Source organism: Mirounga angustirostris, unplaced genomic scaffold (genome assembly GCF_029215605.1).
Source record: "Mirounga angustirostris isolate CCGP_5_RB_7025 unplaced genomic scaffold, mMirAng1.0.hap1 SCAF_2, whole genome shotgun sequence".
Classification (NCBI taxonomy): Eukaryota; Metazoa; Chordata; class Mammalia; order Carnivora; family Phocidae; genus Mirounga; species Mirounga angustirostris.
Genome location: NW_026991710.1, coordinates 84,339,463 through 84,354,580, shown reverse-complemented (window position 1 = coordinate 84,354,580; position 15,118 = coordinate 84,339,463). Strand labels below are relative to the sequence as shown.

Sequence of the window (15,118 nt, the reverse complement as noted above, 5' to 3'; positions counted from 1 at the left end):
CTTATTAGTGCCAGGCAGTGTCCCAGGTGCTTTCGTCAGCACCCAGGAATCCCTCCCTTCATAGAATTTATATGCTAGTGTAACCAAAGAGAAGAAACAAAGAAGAGATGTTACAGTATAATTTAGAAGGTAATAAGTGTTACCAAGAAAAATAAGGTAGGAATGGAGAAAAGGAAAGGTAGTAGAAGACATGATGTTTTAAAATAGGGAGAGGCCAGAAAAAGCCTCAATGAAAAGATGACACTGAGCAAAGACTCAAAGAAAGTGAGGGAAAAGATGTGGATATATGGAAGAACAGTATTCAAAGCAGAAGGAATAGCAAGTGCCAAGACCCTGAGGTAGGACCATAACTCGTATTTTCAAAAGACAACAATGGCAAGAAGGCCAAAGTTACTGGAGGAAAATCAACAAGAGGTGAGTTGTAAGTGAAAAGTTCAGAGATAAGTGGGCACACAGATCTTTTAAAGCCTTGTAAGCTTTTGCAAAGACTTTTCTTTTGCTCTGGCTTTTACCCAGAAAGAAAGAAAAAAAATTAGTAATGGAAGACAAATATTATGAAAACTGGACTAGATGATACAAAGAATAAGATAGTGTGGGAAGACCAGATGAACCAGAAGAAGAAAATATATGTGTATAGGTAGTGACAGTGACAAACACCTATGTAACATTTTACACTTTACCATATAGAAAGTGATTTTCATGTATATTATTTAACTAATCCCTATGAAAAGGGCATCATCCTTATGTGAATAATTTATTTACTCTGGTAATAAATGAAACAATACAGAAGCCAATCTTCTGTTTCAGATAATGATGGGAATAACAGGGACCGTATTGAACCTTTAGCCTTAAGTAACATAAAACACATGAAAAAAATCAGGCGCCTGGGTGGCTCAGTTGGTTAGGCGACTGCCTTCGGCTCAGGTCATGATCCTGGAGTCCCGGGATCGAGTCCCGCATCGGGCTCCCTGCTCAGCAGGGAGTCTGCTTCTCCCTCTGACCCTCCCCCCTCTCATGCTCTATCTCATTCTCTCTCTCAAATAAATAAATAAAATCTTAAAAAAAAAAAACAACACATGAAAAAATGGTTTTCCAACACTGGACAACAGGCAGCACAGGATAGTGATCATTAAGAAAAACAACTAAGGTGAATCCTACAATAATGCTGAGTTAATGCCTAGAGTTTCCAGGCTGCAGCATAGGAAGGGAGACCTAAACAGGACCTGGTAATCTCCCTGAGTTTTGGAGACAGATAAAAATTTGAGGAGGCTAGGGGCGCCTGGGTGGCTCAGTTGGTTAGGCGACTGCCTTCGGCTCAGGTCATGATCCTGGAGTCCCAGGATCGAGTCCTGCATCGGGCTCCCTGCTCAGCGGGGAGTCTGCTTCTCCCTCTGATTCTCTTCCCTCTCCTGCTCTCTGTCTCTCATTCTCTCTCTCTCAAATAAATAAAATCTTTAAAAAAAAAAAAAATTTGAGGAGGCTAAAGAGGCTAGAACTCACAGGCAGAGAACCAGAGAAGAACCACATACAGAGAGATATTCAGAGATGTACAGTGGCCCTGCCTTGAGTCTTCAGTTAAGTACCGGTCAGAGCATGTGTGTGAGGAAACAACCAGAGACTGGGGGAAAAAACCAGCAGAAAGGAGCAGGCAAAACATTTCTTGGAGCAGAGTGGGGCTGGAATAGTTCAGTAAATCTTGTAATACATGAATCACAGGATGAATATTCAGAAAGTTATTGGCTTAGTAATGGTGTCAAATTAACCCTAGACTAAAGGTTGATCTGGTTTTCCTAACAAAGCTTAAAAGTCAGTCCAGAAAGGATCAAACTGTTCGCAAATTTAATTTCATTCCAATGTTCAAAAATATTTAAAAGCATACCAAAAAAAAAAAAAAAAAAAGTCAGCATGCAACAACCTAAAATTCAAAACGTATACCAATCAATCGAAAGTTACCAGGCATGCAAAGACACAGGAAAATACAGCTTATAATGAGGATAACAATGAATCAATAGAAACAGATCCAGAAATGAGAGAGAACACAAAATTTGTAGATATGTACATTGAAATAGCTATTATAGATATATTCCATATGGTTAAGAAGGTAAAGAACTTTAATATGTTAAGGAGTACTTGCAAGATATAAAAGAGAGGTCAAACAAACCTACAGAGATGAAAACTGCAATGGCTGAAAACAAAAATACACTAGATGGAAATAAAAATGTGTTAGACACTATAGACTAAAGGATTAGTGTACTTGAGGACACAGTAACAGAACAATTCAGAATGAAACACAAGAAAAAGAACAAGTTTTAAAAATAACAGATCACCAGTGAGCTATGGGACAATTTCGAACAGCCAAATATACAGATAATTGGTGTTTCAGAAGAAGAGGAAAAAGAGGAGTGGATGGAAAAAATATTTTGAAAAAATAATGGCAGACACGTTTTAAAATTTAATTAAAGACTCTAAACCCAAAGATCTAAAAATCTTAATGAACCCCAAAGCACAAAAAAAAATGAAGGAAACTATGCTAAAGCCCATAATAAAATTGCTTCAAACTAGTGAAGAGAAATGAAAATTAATGAAAAGAAAATCTGAAAAGCTGATAGAGAAAAAAATGACACACTACGTGAAGAGGAACAAAGTATTAAAATGACGGCAGACCTCTTGCTGGAAACAAGGCAAGCCAAAAGACCCTGGGGCAGCATATTTGAAGAATGTGAAAGAACATTGTCAACCTGGAATTCTATACTCTTCAAAAACATCTTTCTGAAACAGAGACAAAATAAAGAGTTTGAAGATGTATGACAACTGAAGAATTTATCAGCAGCAGACCAGCAGTAGAAGAAAAAGGAAAGGAAGGGCTTCAGGCAGAAGAAAATGCTACCAGACAGAAATCTTGACCTATGAAACAGAATGAAGAGCACTGCAAATGATAAGCAGGTGGTTAAATATAAATACTTTTTTCTTTATTTAAAATTTCTTTTAAAAGATAATTGAGCATGCAGCCATTCTGGAAAACAGTATGGAGTTTCCTCAAAAAGTTAAAAATAGAATTACTCTACAACCCAGCAACTGCACTACTAGGTACTTATCCAAAGGATAAAAAAATAGTGATTCGAAGGGACACATGCACCCTGATGTATAACAGCAATGTCCACAATAGCCAAACTATGGAAAGAGCCCAGATGTCCATCGACAGATGAATGGATAAAGAAGACATGGTATATATATACAATGGAACATTACTCAGCCATCAAAAAAATGAAATCTTACCATTTGCAACAATGTGGATGGAACTAGAGGGTATTATGCGAAGCGAAATAAGTCAAAGAAAGACAAATACCATATGATTTCTTTCATATGTGGAACTTAAGAAACAAAACAGATGAACACAGGGGAAAGGGAAGGAAAAATAAAATAAGATGAAAATTGAGAGGGAAGCAAACCATAAGAGATGCTGAACTATAGAGAACAAACTGAGGGTTGTTGGAGGTGAGGTGGGTGGAGGATGGGTTGTTGGGTGACGGGTATTAAGGAGGGTACTTGATGTAATGAGCACTGGGTGTTATATGCAACCAATGACTCCCTAAATTCTACTTACGAAACCAATTAAAAAAAAGATAATTGAGCATTTAAAGCAAAAATTAAAAAAATAGTATATTGTGGAACTTATCACATCTGTAGATGTAAAATAGAGTACACAATAGTACATAGGCTGAGAAAGGAGAAATGGAAGTACTGTTCATATACTATGTATGAAAAGGTACAATGTTACTTAAAGGTAGACTATTATAAGTTAAAGATAGTATAGGAAGCTGTAAAACAACTTCTAAAAACTGTAAAGAGGTATAAACCACAAAGGAGATAAAATAATAGCAAATAATTAATCTAAAAGAAGACAGAGGAAAGATGGTAGAGTGAAACCAAACCCTATCAGTGATCAGATTAAATAGAGATTATTTAAAGACCTCAATTAAGAGGCAGGGAGTGTCAAATCGAACAAAAAAAGTAAGACCCAACTATATGCAGTGGATCTTTACTCTGAATATAAAGACACAAATAGGTTAAAACTAAGAGGATGGGCAAAAAAATCAATGCTAACATTAATCAGCAGAAAGCTGAGGGGTGCCTGGGTGGCTCAGTTGGTTAAGTGTCTGCCTTTGGCTCAGGTCATGATCCCAGAGATGAGCTCCCGGCTCAACGGGCAGTCTGCTTCTCCCTCTGCCCGCCCCTTCCCTGGCCCGCACCCCCCGCTTGTGCCTTCTCTCTCCTGCATAAATAAATAAAATCTTAAAAAAAAAAAAAAAAGGTGAAATAGCTATATATTAGTATCAGTCAAGGTAGATTTTTTTCTTTTTTAAAGATTTTATTCATTTGACAGAGAGAGAGCAAGAGAGGGAATACAAGCAGGGGGAGTGGGAGAGGGAGAAGCAGGCTTCTTGCTGAGCAGGGAGCCCGATGCGGGGGCTCAGACCCAGGACCCTGGGACCATGACCTGAGCCAAAGGCAGACGCTTAACGACTGAGCCACCCAGGTGCCCCTAGTCAAGGTAGATTTTTGAGCAAAAAAGTATTACCAGGAATAAAAGAGGGTCATCTCATAACCATAAAAGGATCAATTCATTAAGCAGACATAAGAATCCTAAATGTTTATGTATCTAATAAAAGAGCTTCACAATACAAGAAACAAAACCTTATAAACTGGAAGAAGAAATAGATATATCTATAAATATCATCAGAGATTTCAACACCTCTCTCTCAATAACTGATAGAACAAGTAGGGAAAAAGTCAGTAAGGATACAGAAGCCTTGAACAACACTATCAAACAACTTGACTAAAACTTGACATTTATAGAACATGCATTCAACTTGATTAGACTAATCATTCTTTTTAAGTGCACAAGGAACATTTGCCAAGCACACCATATTCTGATCTGTCAAACAAGTCTCAATAAATTTAAGAGGATTGAAATCCTACCAAGCATTCTCTTAACAGAATGTAACTCGATCAGGTATCAACAAATGAAAGCTATCTGGGCAGAGGTATATTTAAATCAAGATGTAATAATTAATTGCCAAAGCTGGGTGATGGGTACAGTAACGGCTCATTGTGGTTTCTTCTACTTTTGTGTATGTTAGAAAATTTCTAGAAGAAAATGTAAAAGAAAACAAGAGCAGGCATTGCTAATACCACGCGCAACTGAAAAAACTGAGGATCATAAATGTTAATACATGGGAATGCAAGATGGTACGGCCACTTTGAAAAACAATTTGGCAGTCTCTTATCAAAACAAATGGGCCCTTAGGATCCATCCCTACAATTCCACTCTTCAGTATTTACCTAAGACCAAAAGAAACGAAAGCTTATGTTCACACAAAAAGTGGTTCTGTCATCAAAAACGGGAAATAAACTAAACGTTCTTCAACAACTGGACTGACAAACTATCATATACATCAGTGCAATGCAATACTACTTTGTAATGAGAAGCAATAAGCTGCCAATACACAACAAGCTGGAGGAATCGCAAATGCATTATGCTAAGTGAATGAAGCCAGACTCAGAAAGGCTACATATTACATGATTCCATTTCTAGGTCATTCTGGAAAAGGCAAAACTATAGGGATAGAAAACAGATCAGGAGTTGCCAGGGCCTGGAGTGGGAGGTAGAGTTGACTCCAAAGGGGCACACAGGATTTTGGGGGGGCAATGGAACTATTCTATACCTTGACTGGGGTTCTTATTCCAGTATTTGTCGAGATTCATAGAACTGTACACTTTAAAGGGTAAATATTACAGTATTTAAATTATACTTTGCTTCAGTAAAACCTGACACAAATGGCTATCACAGCTATTAATAGGACTGGGACTACAATCTTGTGTCTTACTCAAAATGCCATATTCTATACAGTAGTTGGCAAAGTGTAGTCTCTAGACCAGCAGCATTAGTGATTCCTGAGAACTTATTAAAATGCGAATTTTGAAACTGTATCCCAAACCTATTCAATCAGAAACTCTGAGGGTGGGGCTCAGTAATTTGTATTTCAGCAAATCCTCTAGGAGATGCCAATGCACCTAAAGTTTGAGAACCACCGCTCTATGCTAGGCAAGACCAATGAGATCAGAATCTCTGAGAGGAGGGCCTGGCTCAGTATTTTCATAAAGTGATCAAAGGTGACTTTAATTAGCAGTCAGGTTTGCAATCCTCTACACTGTGCCAGATGTTTCCATCATCATCTTCATCATCCAGGGATTACTGCTGCCCTCTGGGTAGGTTCATTAGTTTGGGATTTTAAAAGGGCCCCTCTCTCTGGCCTTTCTTCCTCTCAGGACACAAACATTGACTTTTATAGCTTGCGCAAGGTTCAAAAGCACACTGACTCACAATCTACACCCTAATGTGGAAGTTGGACACTTCCAATCTCAGTCCATACTTTGTTCATTTTCTCCAACCAGCATCTTTTCTGTGTATTCAGGTTAACATTATAAAACTACCAATAATCAATTGTTTTTAAACCTACAAAAACACCAATTTAATACAGTTTGCACTAGCTCATTGAGGGAGGCCTTGTTTCTCTTTTGTATTTATATATCCACTACTAGTGCTTACCAATTGGTACATGCCATAAATATTAGTTAAAAAAAAAGATAAAAAAACTTCAGATCTCTCTAAATCAGGGCTGCCAGGAAACAGAGGGTGTGGTGATTATTGGTGAGGAAGGTGGCTTAAAGCAAAGTCAAGTAACAGATAGTTTCCATTGAAAATTTCAGAGAACTAAAATGTTGTTGAAACAAACCGTTGATATTCAAGGTCAAAAATAAAATACCAAACTAAAATTATTTTTATGAGGACAGGCACTAAAAGCTAACTAAATAAATGAGTAAGAAATAAAATGTAAAAAATTAAAGCTAAATAAAAAAATTTTTAAAGGCAAAATCCCCCAAATGTAAGCACTCAAACCTACAGTTGTGACTCAAGTTATCTAAAACATGAATATTTTAATCTAGATAACAAAGTATCTTTGAAAATAGAAACTAAATTTTATTGAGAACCCCAAAGAAAAGTATTTCTTTGGCTTTGATAACTTATTTTTTTTAATTTGCTTTTAGTTTTTAAATTTTAATTCCAGTATAGTTAGCATATAGTGATTCAACACTTCCATACATTACTCAGTGCTCATCAAGATAAGTGTACTCTTAATCCCCTTCATCTATTTCACCCTCCCCCCAACCTTCCCTCTGGCTTTGATAATTTAAAAGTTATTTATCTCCCCTGAGTTATTCTTTATATATTCTTTTTGATATGTTGGATTGGTGCCCTGCTCATGAATATATACTCTTAGCCTAAGCTGTATTATTGAAGACAGGTTATCTTGGTTCCATTTCTAGTATTGACAAGTCTAAGGAATAACTCTGGCTATCTTCCTAAAATTCTCTAGGTGCTATTCTTACCTACAAGTTAGAACCAAATAATAGTAATCGATGACATTCCATAAATACATATGTTGCAAGTCAGCTCATGTTGTTTCATAATATTAGCTAATGTTAGCTCAGTCTGGAATTTTTGAGAGGTAAAGGGCCTGGAGATAAACTCTGTAGCCCAACACTCATATTTTATAAGGGAAGGATTTAAAGCGCTCAAGAAGTCATACAAATTGCCCCTAACCCTACTGCTGAGAGTGACAGAAAAGAAAAGAGAATTCTGGTTTCCAGACTACTAGCATATTCTCTCTACTAAAATGCAACAGGTTCTGACATTGGAAACTTAAATAAATAAATGAGACAAATCATGAAGGAATTGCTGTATTTTAGAAAACACTGTAAGCAAAAGTTTCTCAACTAAAAATCAATTATAAAGGGAGTACCAGTGTTTCACAGAACACTCTAAATAAGAAAGTCTACTGAGACTGTTGTAACTCTTACGTGGCATCCTCTTGACTAAATTTCTTTTAGGGATTACAAAAATCCCACAGCATTATGATGAGACATCTTGATGATCAAACTTAGGAGTGAAGATGCTCAAAATGTTTGTTGAATGAATGAGTTCTCCCAATGACAAAACCCCACTGCAAGAGAGTAAAGGATTTTCTTCCCTTCCTTAGAAACAGGGAACTTACTTCTATTGCCGCTGTAGGTTTCAAACCAAATAACCATTAGTTCCTTCTAAAATCCTAGAAGATTATAAGCCAAGCCACAGAAACACCAAATTATAGACAACATACTGGCCGTTTTATAATAACAAATATTATTAGCTAAGAACTTCATTTATAATTTCCTCTAAAGGATATGATTATCACACAGATTAAACAGGACCAACACTTCAAACTGACAGCACCCTACTCGGATAAATCCGCAGAAACACTAAGTGATCAATTAGTCTGAAACTCTGACAATTACCCTGCATTTCAAAGCTCTCACAGGTCAGCCGGGAACTGTAAGAGTATTCCAAAACAGACGATGAACCAACTGTGATATTCAACAGGAAACAGGCCAGCCTTTCAAGAGAATGTTGAAACAAGTTCATATAAAGCACAACTGAATTTTTCAAATCAATTTAAGCCTCCTCCTCCAATCTAGAGTCTTTTTTTTCTAACATCAAAAGAATCAGATTTTCGTGACTTAAAAGAAAGCTCTCTCTCTAGGTTTTTCACACTTGAATATTTTCACAGTCAAACAAAGAAATACCTAGGAACATGAAAGCTCAACCTCCCCAATAACAACCAACTTAAAACTTGATTGGAATTCAAAGCCTGAAATGCTTAATTATGGTTGATTTAAACAATTCCTTTCTTTTGAGTGAATAGTCCAGATTAACTGGGATTTTATCATTAACTGTTTAAACCAGTATTAGGAAACCCTAGAAGGATATTCTTAAGAATTAAACAAAATTAATTTAAAGTTTCTTACTCCTTTTGGGCTGAATTTATTTTACAATCTTTCATTCATTTAAAATTGCTTGTTCTGTCTGTCTGACTAACTCTTAAATGAGTATGTCCCTTTGTATTTACATTTCAAGTCTAATGAATGCCAAAACAAATTTGCATTCCTACGCTTTTTCTCTGTGTACACTTTCTAAATAGCAGAGAACTGAAACAATATTTATCTATCTTTTACATGCTCAAAATGTTCACCCTATAAATCCAGACTCAACAGTTCATTAAAAGAATCATCAAGAGTATAAAACCTATAAGGTGTTTATTTCTGCCATAGTTCGGTTTCTTCTAATTTGTCCTTATTTTATTTCCAGAAGGAAGATACAGCTAAAAGTGGCACAAATGCCTCATAGCGTAAGTGACCATATAAATTATCATCCAAACTGGGCCACTTCTGAGACTTTGAAAGGGGGTGCTATAAATAATTAGGCCAGAACCACCATGCAAACTCAAGAAAACCCAGACATGTGGGTTTCTTTTTCCTTGGGAGTCCAAGTGAGAGCTCACAGTTTCATCTTAAGGACCTCTGAGTCTTGGGAAGGTTCCTAATGAAAAGGACATATTCAGTCAAAGTCCCCAGGTGCCATGTTGCATCTGCTCCTGCCTCCCACAGTATCAGACACCCTCACTTACCCGACCACCATGTCCTTGGGTCCAGCAGTTACAGTGCAGATCCCATCCTCACAGTGTTTTCCCACCAGGCTGTGTGCATGCAGGTGGATGTTTTTCCCATTTGTGACCAACTGAACAATAACCTTTGCAGGTCCCACATAGTTGCAGATCTATGTAAGAAGCACATTTAAAAAGTTAGTACATCTGACTATACCGCAACATGGAAAAATGTTTATGACAAACCAGTAAGTGTAAAAAGTATGATACAAAATTGGGCATACCTGTACATATATGAGCACAGTTCCATTTTTTAATAAAAAAAATGTGATGAACAAATGACGGGATGGAAATAAAGTAAAATGCTAATGTTGGTTGTTTTGGGTATGGAGGATATACTCCAGGAAGCAGGCCACTTAAAATGTTGCACGTATTGTTCAAGTTGGAACAGCACTTCGTAGAGGATGCTGTGTAGCCATGAAGCATCCCCCTTCCTATGAGCCGAGAACACGTTTCCATCTGTACCCTCATCACAACTTTCAGTCATGAATGAATGCTGGGTAAAAGATCCATGGGAAGGGAAGTGGGGTTGATGGATTGATGGAAATCGAGGGAAGGAGGGAGGGAAGCAGAAGCAGTGTAACCCCAAGTCTCTGCCATGAGATTAGGCAGGAGACAGACTCTTGCCAGGGACCTGGCTCTGAAGGTTGGCCATGGATATCCAAGCCTATGGACTTGGCCTGTGGTGATGGTCTGGACACTGCAGCCTTCGTCGGCACTCTCCGCTATGAGCTCTGATAACTGAGCTACATAAGTCCAGGTCATAGTAAGTTTCTTCAATTCAAATAAATGCACTCCCTACCTGCCAATCCTTAGATCTGACACCTATTTAGCTCTTGTTTTATAAAACCAGATTTTTCTATTTAAGGTCATTTATCTTTTTAACTGTCATACCTTTAAAATGATGACAGGAGCCATAAAAAGGAAGTAGCACGGAGAAAATGGCATTTTAAAGCAAAGACAGCTTGGGCACCCTTTCTCCTCTAGTTGGTCCTCCAGCCCCCTCTAGTAGACCACAGATTCCTCCCTTGAGAAAGCCCCAGTACTAAAATCATACTAACAGAATGGACCAACGGCCTTATTTTTACTTTCCCGAATCCTGTAAGTCAGAATACTGTGATAAATTCAGCCTAACTATTGAAAATGCACTATATTTCCTTAAAGGGTAACCAGCCATCCTGGTTTGCCTGGGACTGAGGGGGTTTCCAGGGCTTTCAGGGCTAACACTGGGAAGAGCCGGTCATCCTATTTCCTTAGCTCATCTTGTCTCTTTTTGAAGAAGTGACTGACCTATATCCAGGATCTCCCAACTATACAATCATCAGAAATATTTTATTCTGTACAAGCAGCCCATAGCTTGGAAGGAAAAGAAAGGAGACTGAAATCCCATCTAGCAACGAATCCTTGATGGAAGTCTTTCCAACATTAACTTGAGGAAGAATCTACACTTGCCAATAAAATTTCTTGGAAAAACACAGAATCCCCTTCAACCAGTCTACTTCTACTATAAATATCATCAAATGGATTCATATTCCATTGAAGCAGGGTTTTGTTAGCATTTTTTCAATATGGATTTTTTCCCAATGCAATCTCTCACTGCAAGAGTTGAGGAGAAGTTGATCAGAGCTGGGATTGTCTGGCAGAGGGTTTTGGGGAGAGTAGTTTCCCACCCTGAGCAAAGGACAGAATCCTTTCTAATCAACAGTATAGCTCCCCTGGAAACACTAGGGCCTCTTTGCCTGAACTTTGGCCCAGAGCTGCTGCCAAACCTTCCCAAGGAGAAGGCCTTTCCTACGAAGTGGCCTCCTGTCCTTGCAGAGCAAGCTCATGACAAAGAATGCTGAGGATTAAATTTGGATTTGACTGCCACCTCCAAGCACAAATAATTTATAGAACAGGTATAGCACTTAAAAAAGCCTTCTGGGCATAAAGATAATTATGAACTTAGTGTTTTCCCTTTTAAAACAGGCAGAAGAAAGCCTCTGCCCTTCAGGGCAGGACAGGGAATGAAAAGTTCTGGGTTTGCTCCAAACTTGGTTGTTGTGCCTGCAATAGTCCCTGGATTGCCAATGCCGGTCCTGGGCCTTGGTGTCAGCATGTGAAATCAGCCTTTGTTATGATGACATATTCTACAGGGACTTCTTTAGCAGTAAATGAACAGTGAAAAGCACTCAACAGACCATGTAATTTCACTCCTAAGTGCTCGAAGCACAGGAATGCAACAGTGTAAGGCATGATGAAATGCTTCACTTGGGTGAAATCAGGTAGGCTCTCCACTTAAGCAGAACACCAGAAGGAATCTAGCAATTAGAGCCCAATGCCTTTGGATATCAGGACCCTTCAGTGTCACCACTCTGAAGGAATCAGTCACTAGCCCTGAAGGAAAGAGTAGGAGGTGTCCTCAAAAAGTACTCACATCTTTTTCTTGCTATTACTTCATGACTGAAGGGTGGCAAGAATGAGGAACTGAGTAGTCTCTGAGGTAAAAGGACCTGAAAACTTTGCCAGTGACTAATGTGCAGTTCGATCCATTTAAAAGACTTCAGGTCAGCATGGCATCATCTGGTTTTTACACCGACCACAGGGCAACGACAGGGAGGCCCCTGGGTTTTGTGGACTTTCCAAAATACTGACTGAAAGAAGAAAGCTGAAGTGTGGGGACAGAAAAAAAATGATACTATTTTCAGGTTGTATGGCAAATGAAGACAATGGAATTCTAACTTAGGGGAGGGCATACTTCAGAGAATGCTGCCATGACTGAAAGCTATTTGCAACTGATCCAGAAATTCATTTGTTCTACAGAGAATTTGGTTATTTTTATTCAGCCTCCCTACTTCTTTGAATAGTGGTTCCCTTGAAAATTAAGTTACAGAAAGCAACTGTATCTGCCAGGAAGGCTGGGTTATTTTTGAAAGAGTCTGAACATAGCAGGCTCTTACATGCTAAGGGCTTAAATACAAGTTAAGCTTTCAGTGAAAGCCAGGGAGACAAAGGTGAAAATGTGAGTAATCGGCTACCAAGGGACACTGGAAGAGCGTGTACTTCAAGGGCAGACTATCTAGGTTTGAAGACAGTTTCACCATTTACTAGCTGTGTGACCTTGGGCAGTGTTCAGTTCCTCATCTGTAAAATAGGGATAAAAATAGGGCCTTGCGGGTTTGTTGTGAGGATCAAATTATTTAAAGTTTTTAGAACGCTGCCCAGTACATAAGAGCAATATACAGTGTTAACTATTATCTTATTGATTACTGTAATGTACTTCCCTACCTAGAGATATAACAGCCCTGAGATGATTTTTTAAAAATCTTGTCTAAAGGCAGGGGCTGGAATAAATGACCAATTCAAGTCACTTTTGTTCCTAGGGTTAAGTTTTTGTTTTTTCCCAGAGTGCCATATTTTATTGGGCTTTGTTAATTTTTTAGTAATAAATTGTGTTATTATAGTAACAGCTATCATTCTTGGAGGTGCTCAGGATTTCTCAGCTTCCTTGATGAAATTAAACCTTTCTTCCAGGAGCTTTATGACACAATAGTCCTGACAACCACAGGCTAGATCTGCTTTTTGAGTAAAAAACAGAAACCTACTGTCGCATATAATACCAAACTTAATCAAATCACCTCCTTTTATTCAAAGTTACTCTCTGTCATGCTCTAGCAAAGTTCATACTGGTTCTTAACAGGTGACTAAGAGAAGTAGCCTAAAATTTTCTGGGAATCAAAATCTGAAATGTCCGGTTTACTTACTGAGGAAATTTGACTGAATCACTTTGGCAGAAGAGTCAACATGAGTGTGCAACGTGACACACGAAGGAGTTCTTTTCTGCTTAGTTTTTCTCATGAAGTGATAACCATGATGATGATAAGTGACCAGAAGGAGGAGGAAAAAAATCCGTAATTTTCAAACAGAAATCTATCCTAACTTTACTTGTGTACCTAACTTTGTCCCTCTTCCGCTAAAGCAACGGGGCAACCTGATTCAGTACAAGAGCTCTGATGTCAAGCTGCCAGGCTCAAATCCCTCTGTTGCCACTTATTCTATAGCTGGGTCAATACGGAAAGATGGCTAACATCTCTGGACATCAATTTCCCCATCTTTAAAATGAAATGAAATGCACTTGATTTCACAAATTGTTCTTAAAGATTAAATGAGTGAATACAGCGCTTGCACCTAATGGGATTAGCAATCTCAAATATAAACCCTTTCTCCTATCCAGACTATTACTTCACTGAAAAGCAAAACATACCCATTTATTCAGTGAGTGTTTCTTAGGCCCCTTCTAGGTGTCACGCACTACAGCAGTTCGGGGAGTGAAGGGATACAATGTAAGTGCAAAACAGACATAACCTCTGTTCTGATGGGAATTAAAGAGCCGGGCTGATAGTCCTCAAAGAAACTCACAGAGAAATATACACACCTAACTGTGAAGCCCTTACAAAAGACATACATAATAGGGATCTGACCTGGTCAGGAAGTCAGAGAAAGGTTCCTGAGGGAGCAATGAGCGCTGAGCTCTGAAAGAGGGGCGGGAGTGTCACAAGGGAAGGGGTGGGTAGGAGACAGCAGGTTGAGAACAGCATGTACAATGGCTCTGTGGTGAGAGTCCTCCTCACTGTCCTCCCAAGCCATACTCATCACCACTTCTTAGGGTTTCCTGCAAGTGGTTCGAATCCCCAGGGGTGTCCCTCCCATCTCTTCCCTATCTAGAACCACTCGTTCTTCAAAGGTAGGACCTAAATATGCATCTTCCATGGCACTCTCCTCACCACTTTAGCTCAAAAAACTCCATGACTGTCGCCTTTGGGGCGAATGTGATTGGAGTAGGGCAGGAAAAGCAAATGCAACTTATTGCAACAAGAAGATGGTAAAACCAATGGGCAACTTAAAGGTTATTGGCTTACCTCTCTTGCTTGTTAAACACCCAGAGCACATACATCTATACTTCCTAACTTACTGTTCTTACGGAAGGCAAGGGAACATGTTAACTCAGCCAATCCTCACGTCAGCCCTGTGGGGTGAGTAGTGGTACCCCATTCCACAGCTGAGGGAACTGAGACACATTAAGGTGAAGCAAACTGCCATCGTTCCTATAACTGGAGTACTGGGCAGCCCTGTGAACCTGGGTCTGTCCAACTCCAAAGCCCATTCTCATTTTCCATTACACTGGCTACCACTGGCTCAATGACTTTTTCTTTTGTAAATACCCCGTCTGCCCAGTGTCGTACAGCTCTCCTTTGCCTAGGACAGTGCTGGGACATGACAGTTATTCCTGAATAACCTGTTCGTTTGGTTTTGTTCGTGTGTGTTGTGAGAAAGGAGGTCTCAGAGTTAGTAGTGAGATGGCAGAAGTGCACCTGTCCTCTTGCAAGGCTCCTTCATTAAAAAAAAAACATGCCACAGACACCATTCAACTATACTTTGATTCTTCTCTGTTAGGCTGCACCTCAGATTATAAAACAAAGAAGAAAGAGAGGCGGAGGCCCAGGGAGGGGGTTGAAGAAGAAGGAGAAGGAAGAGGA

At 38.9% G+C, this 15,118-nt stretch overlaps 1 protein-coding gene across 7 annotated transcripts in view; it reads right to left on the bottom strand.

Annotated features, from left to right (window-relative positions):
• NFKB1 (nuclear factor kappa B subunit 1) overlaps positions 1-15,118 on the bottom strand; it is a 114,353-nt gene that overhangs the window by 38,914 nt on the left and 60,321 nt on the right. For all 7 annotated transcript variants that reach the window (XM_045880673.3, XM_045880671.3, XM_045880672.3 and 4 more), the window contains one exon: positions 9,567-9,715. In XM_045880673.3, coding sequence (XP_045736629.1) covers positions 9,567-9,715 — 149 coding nt within the window. The remainder of the gene's footprint in view (positions 1-9,566; positions 9,716-15,118) is intronic.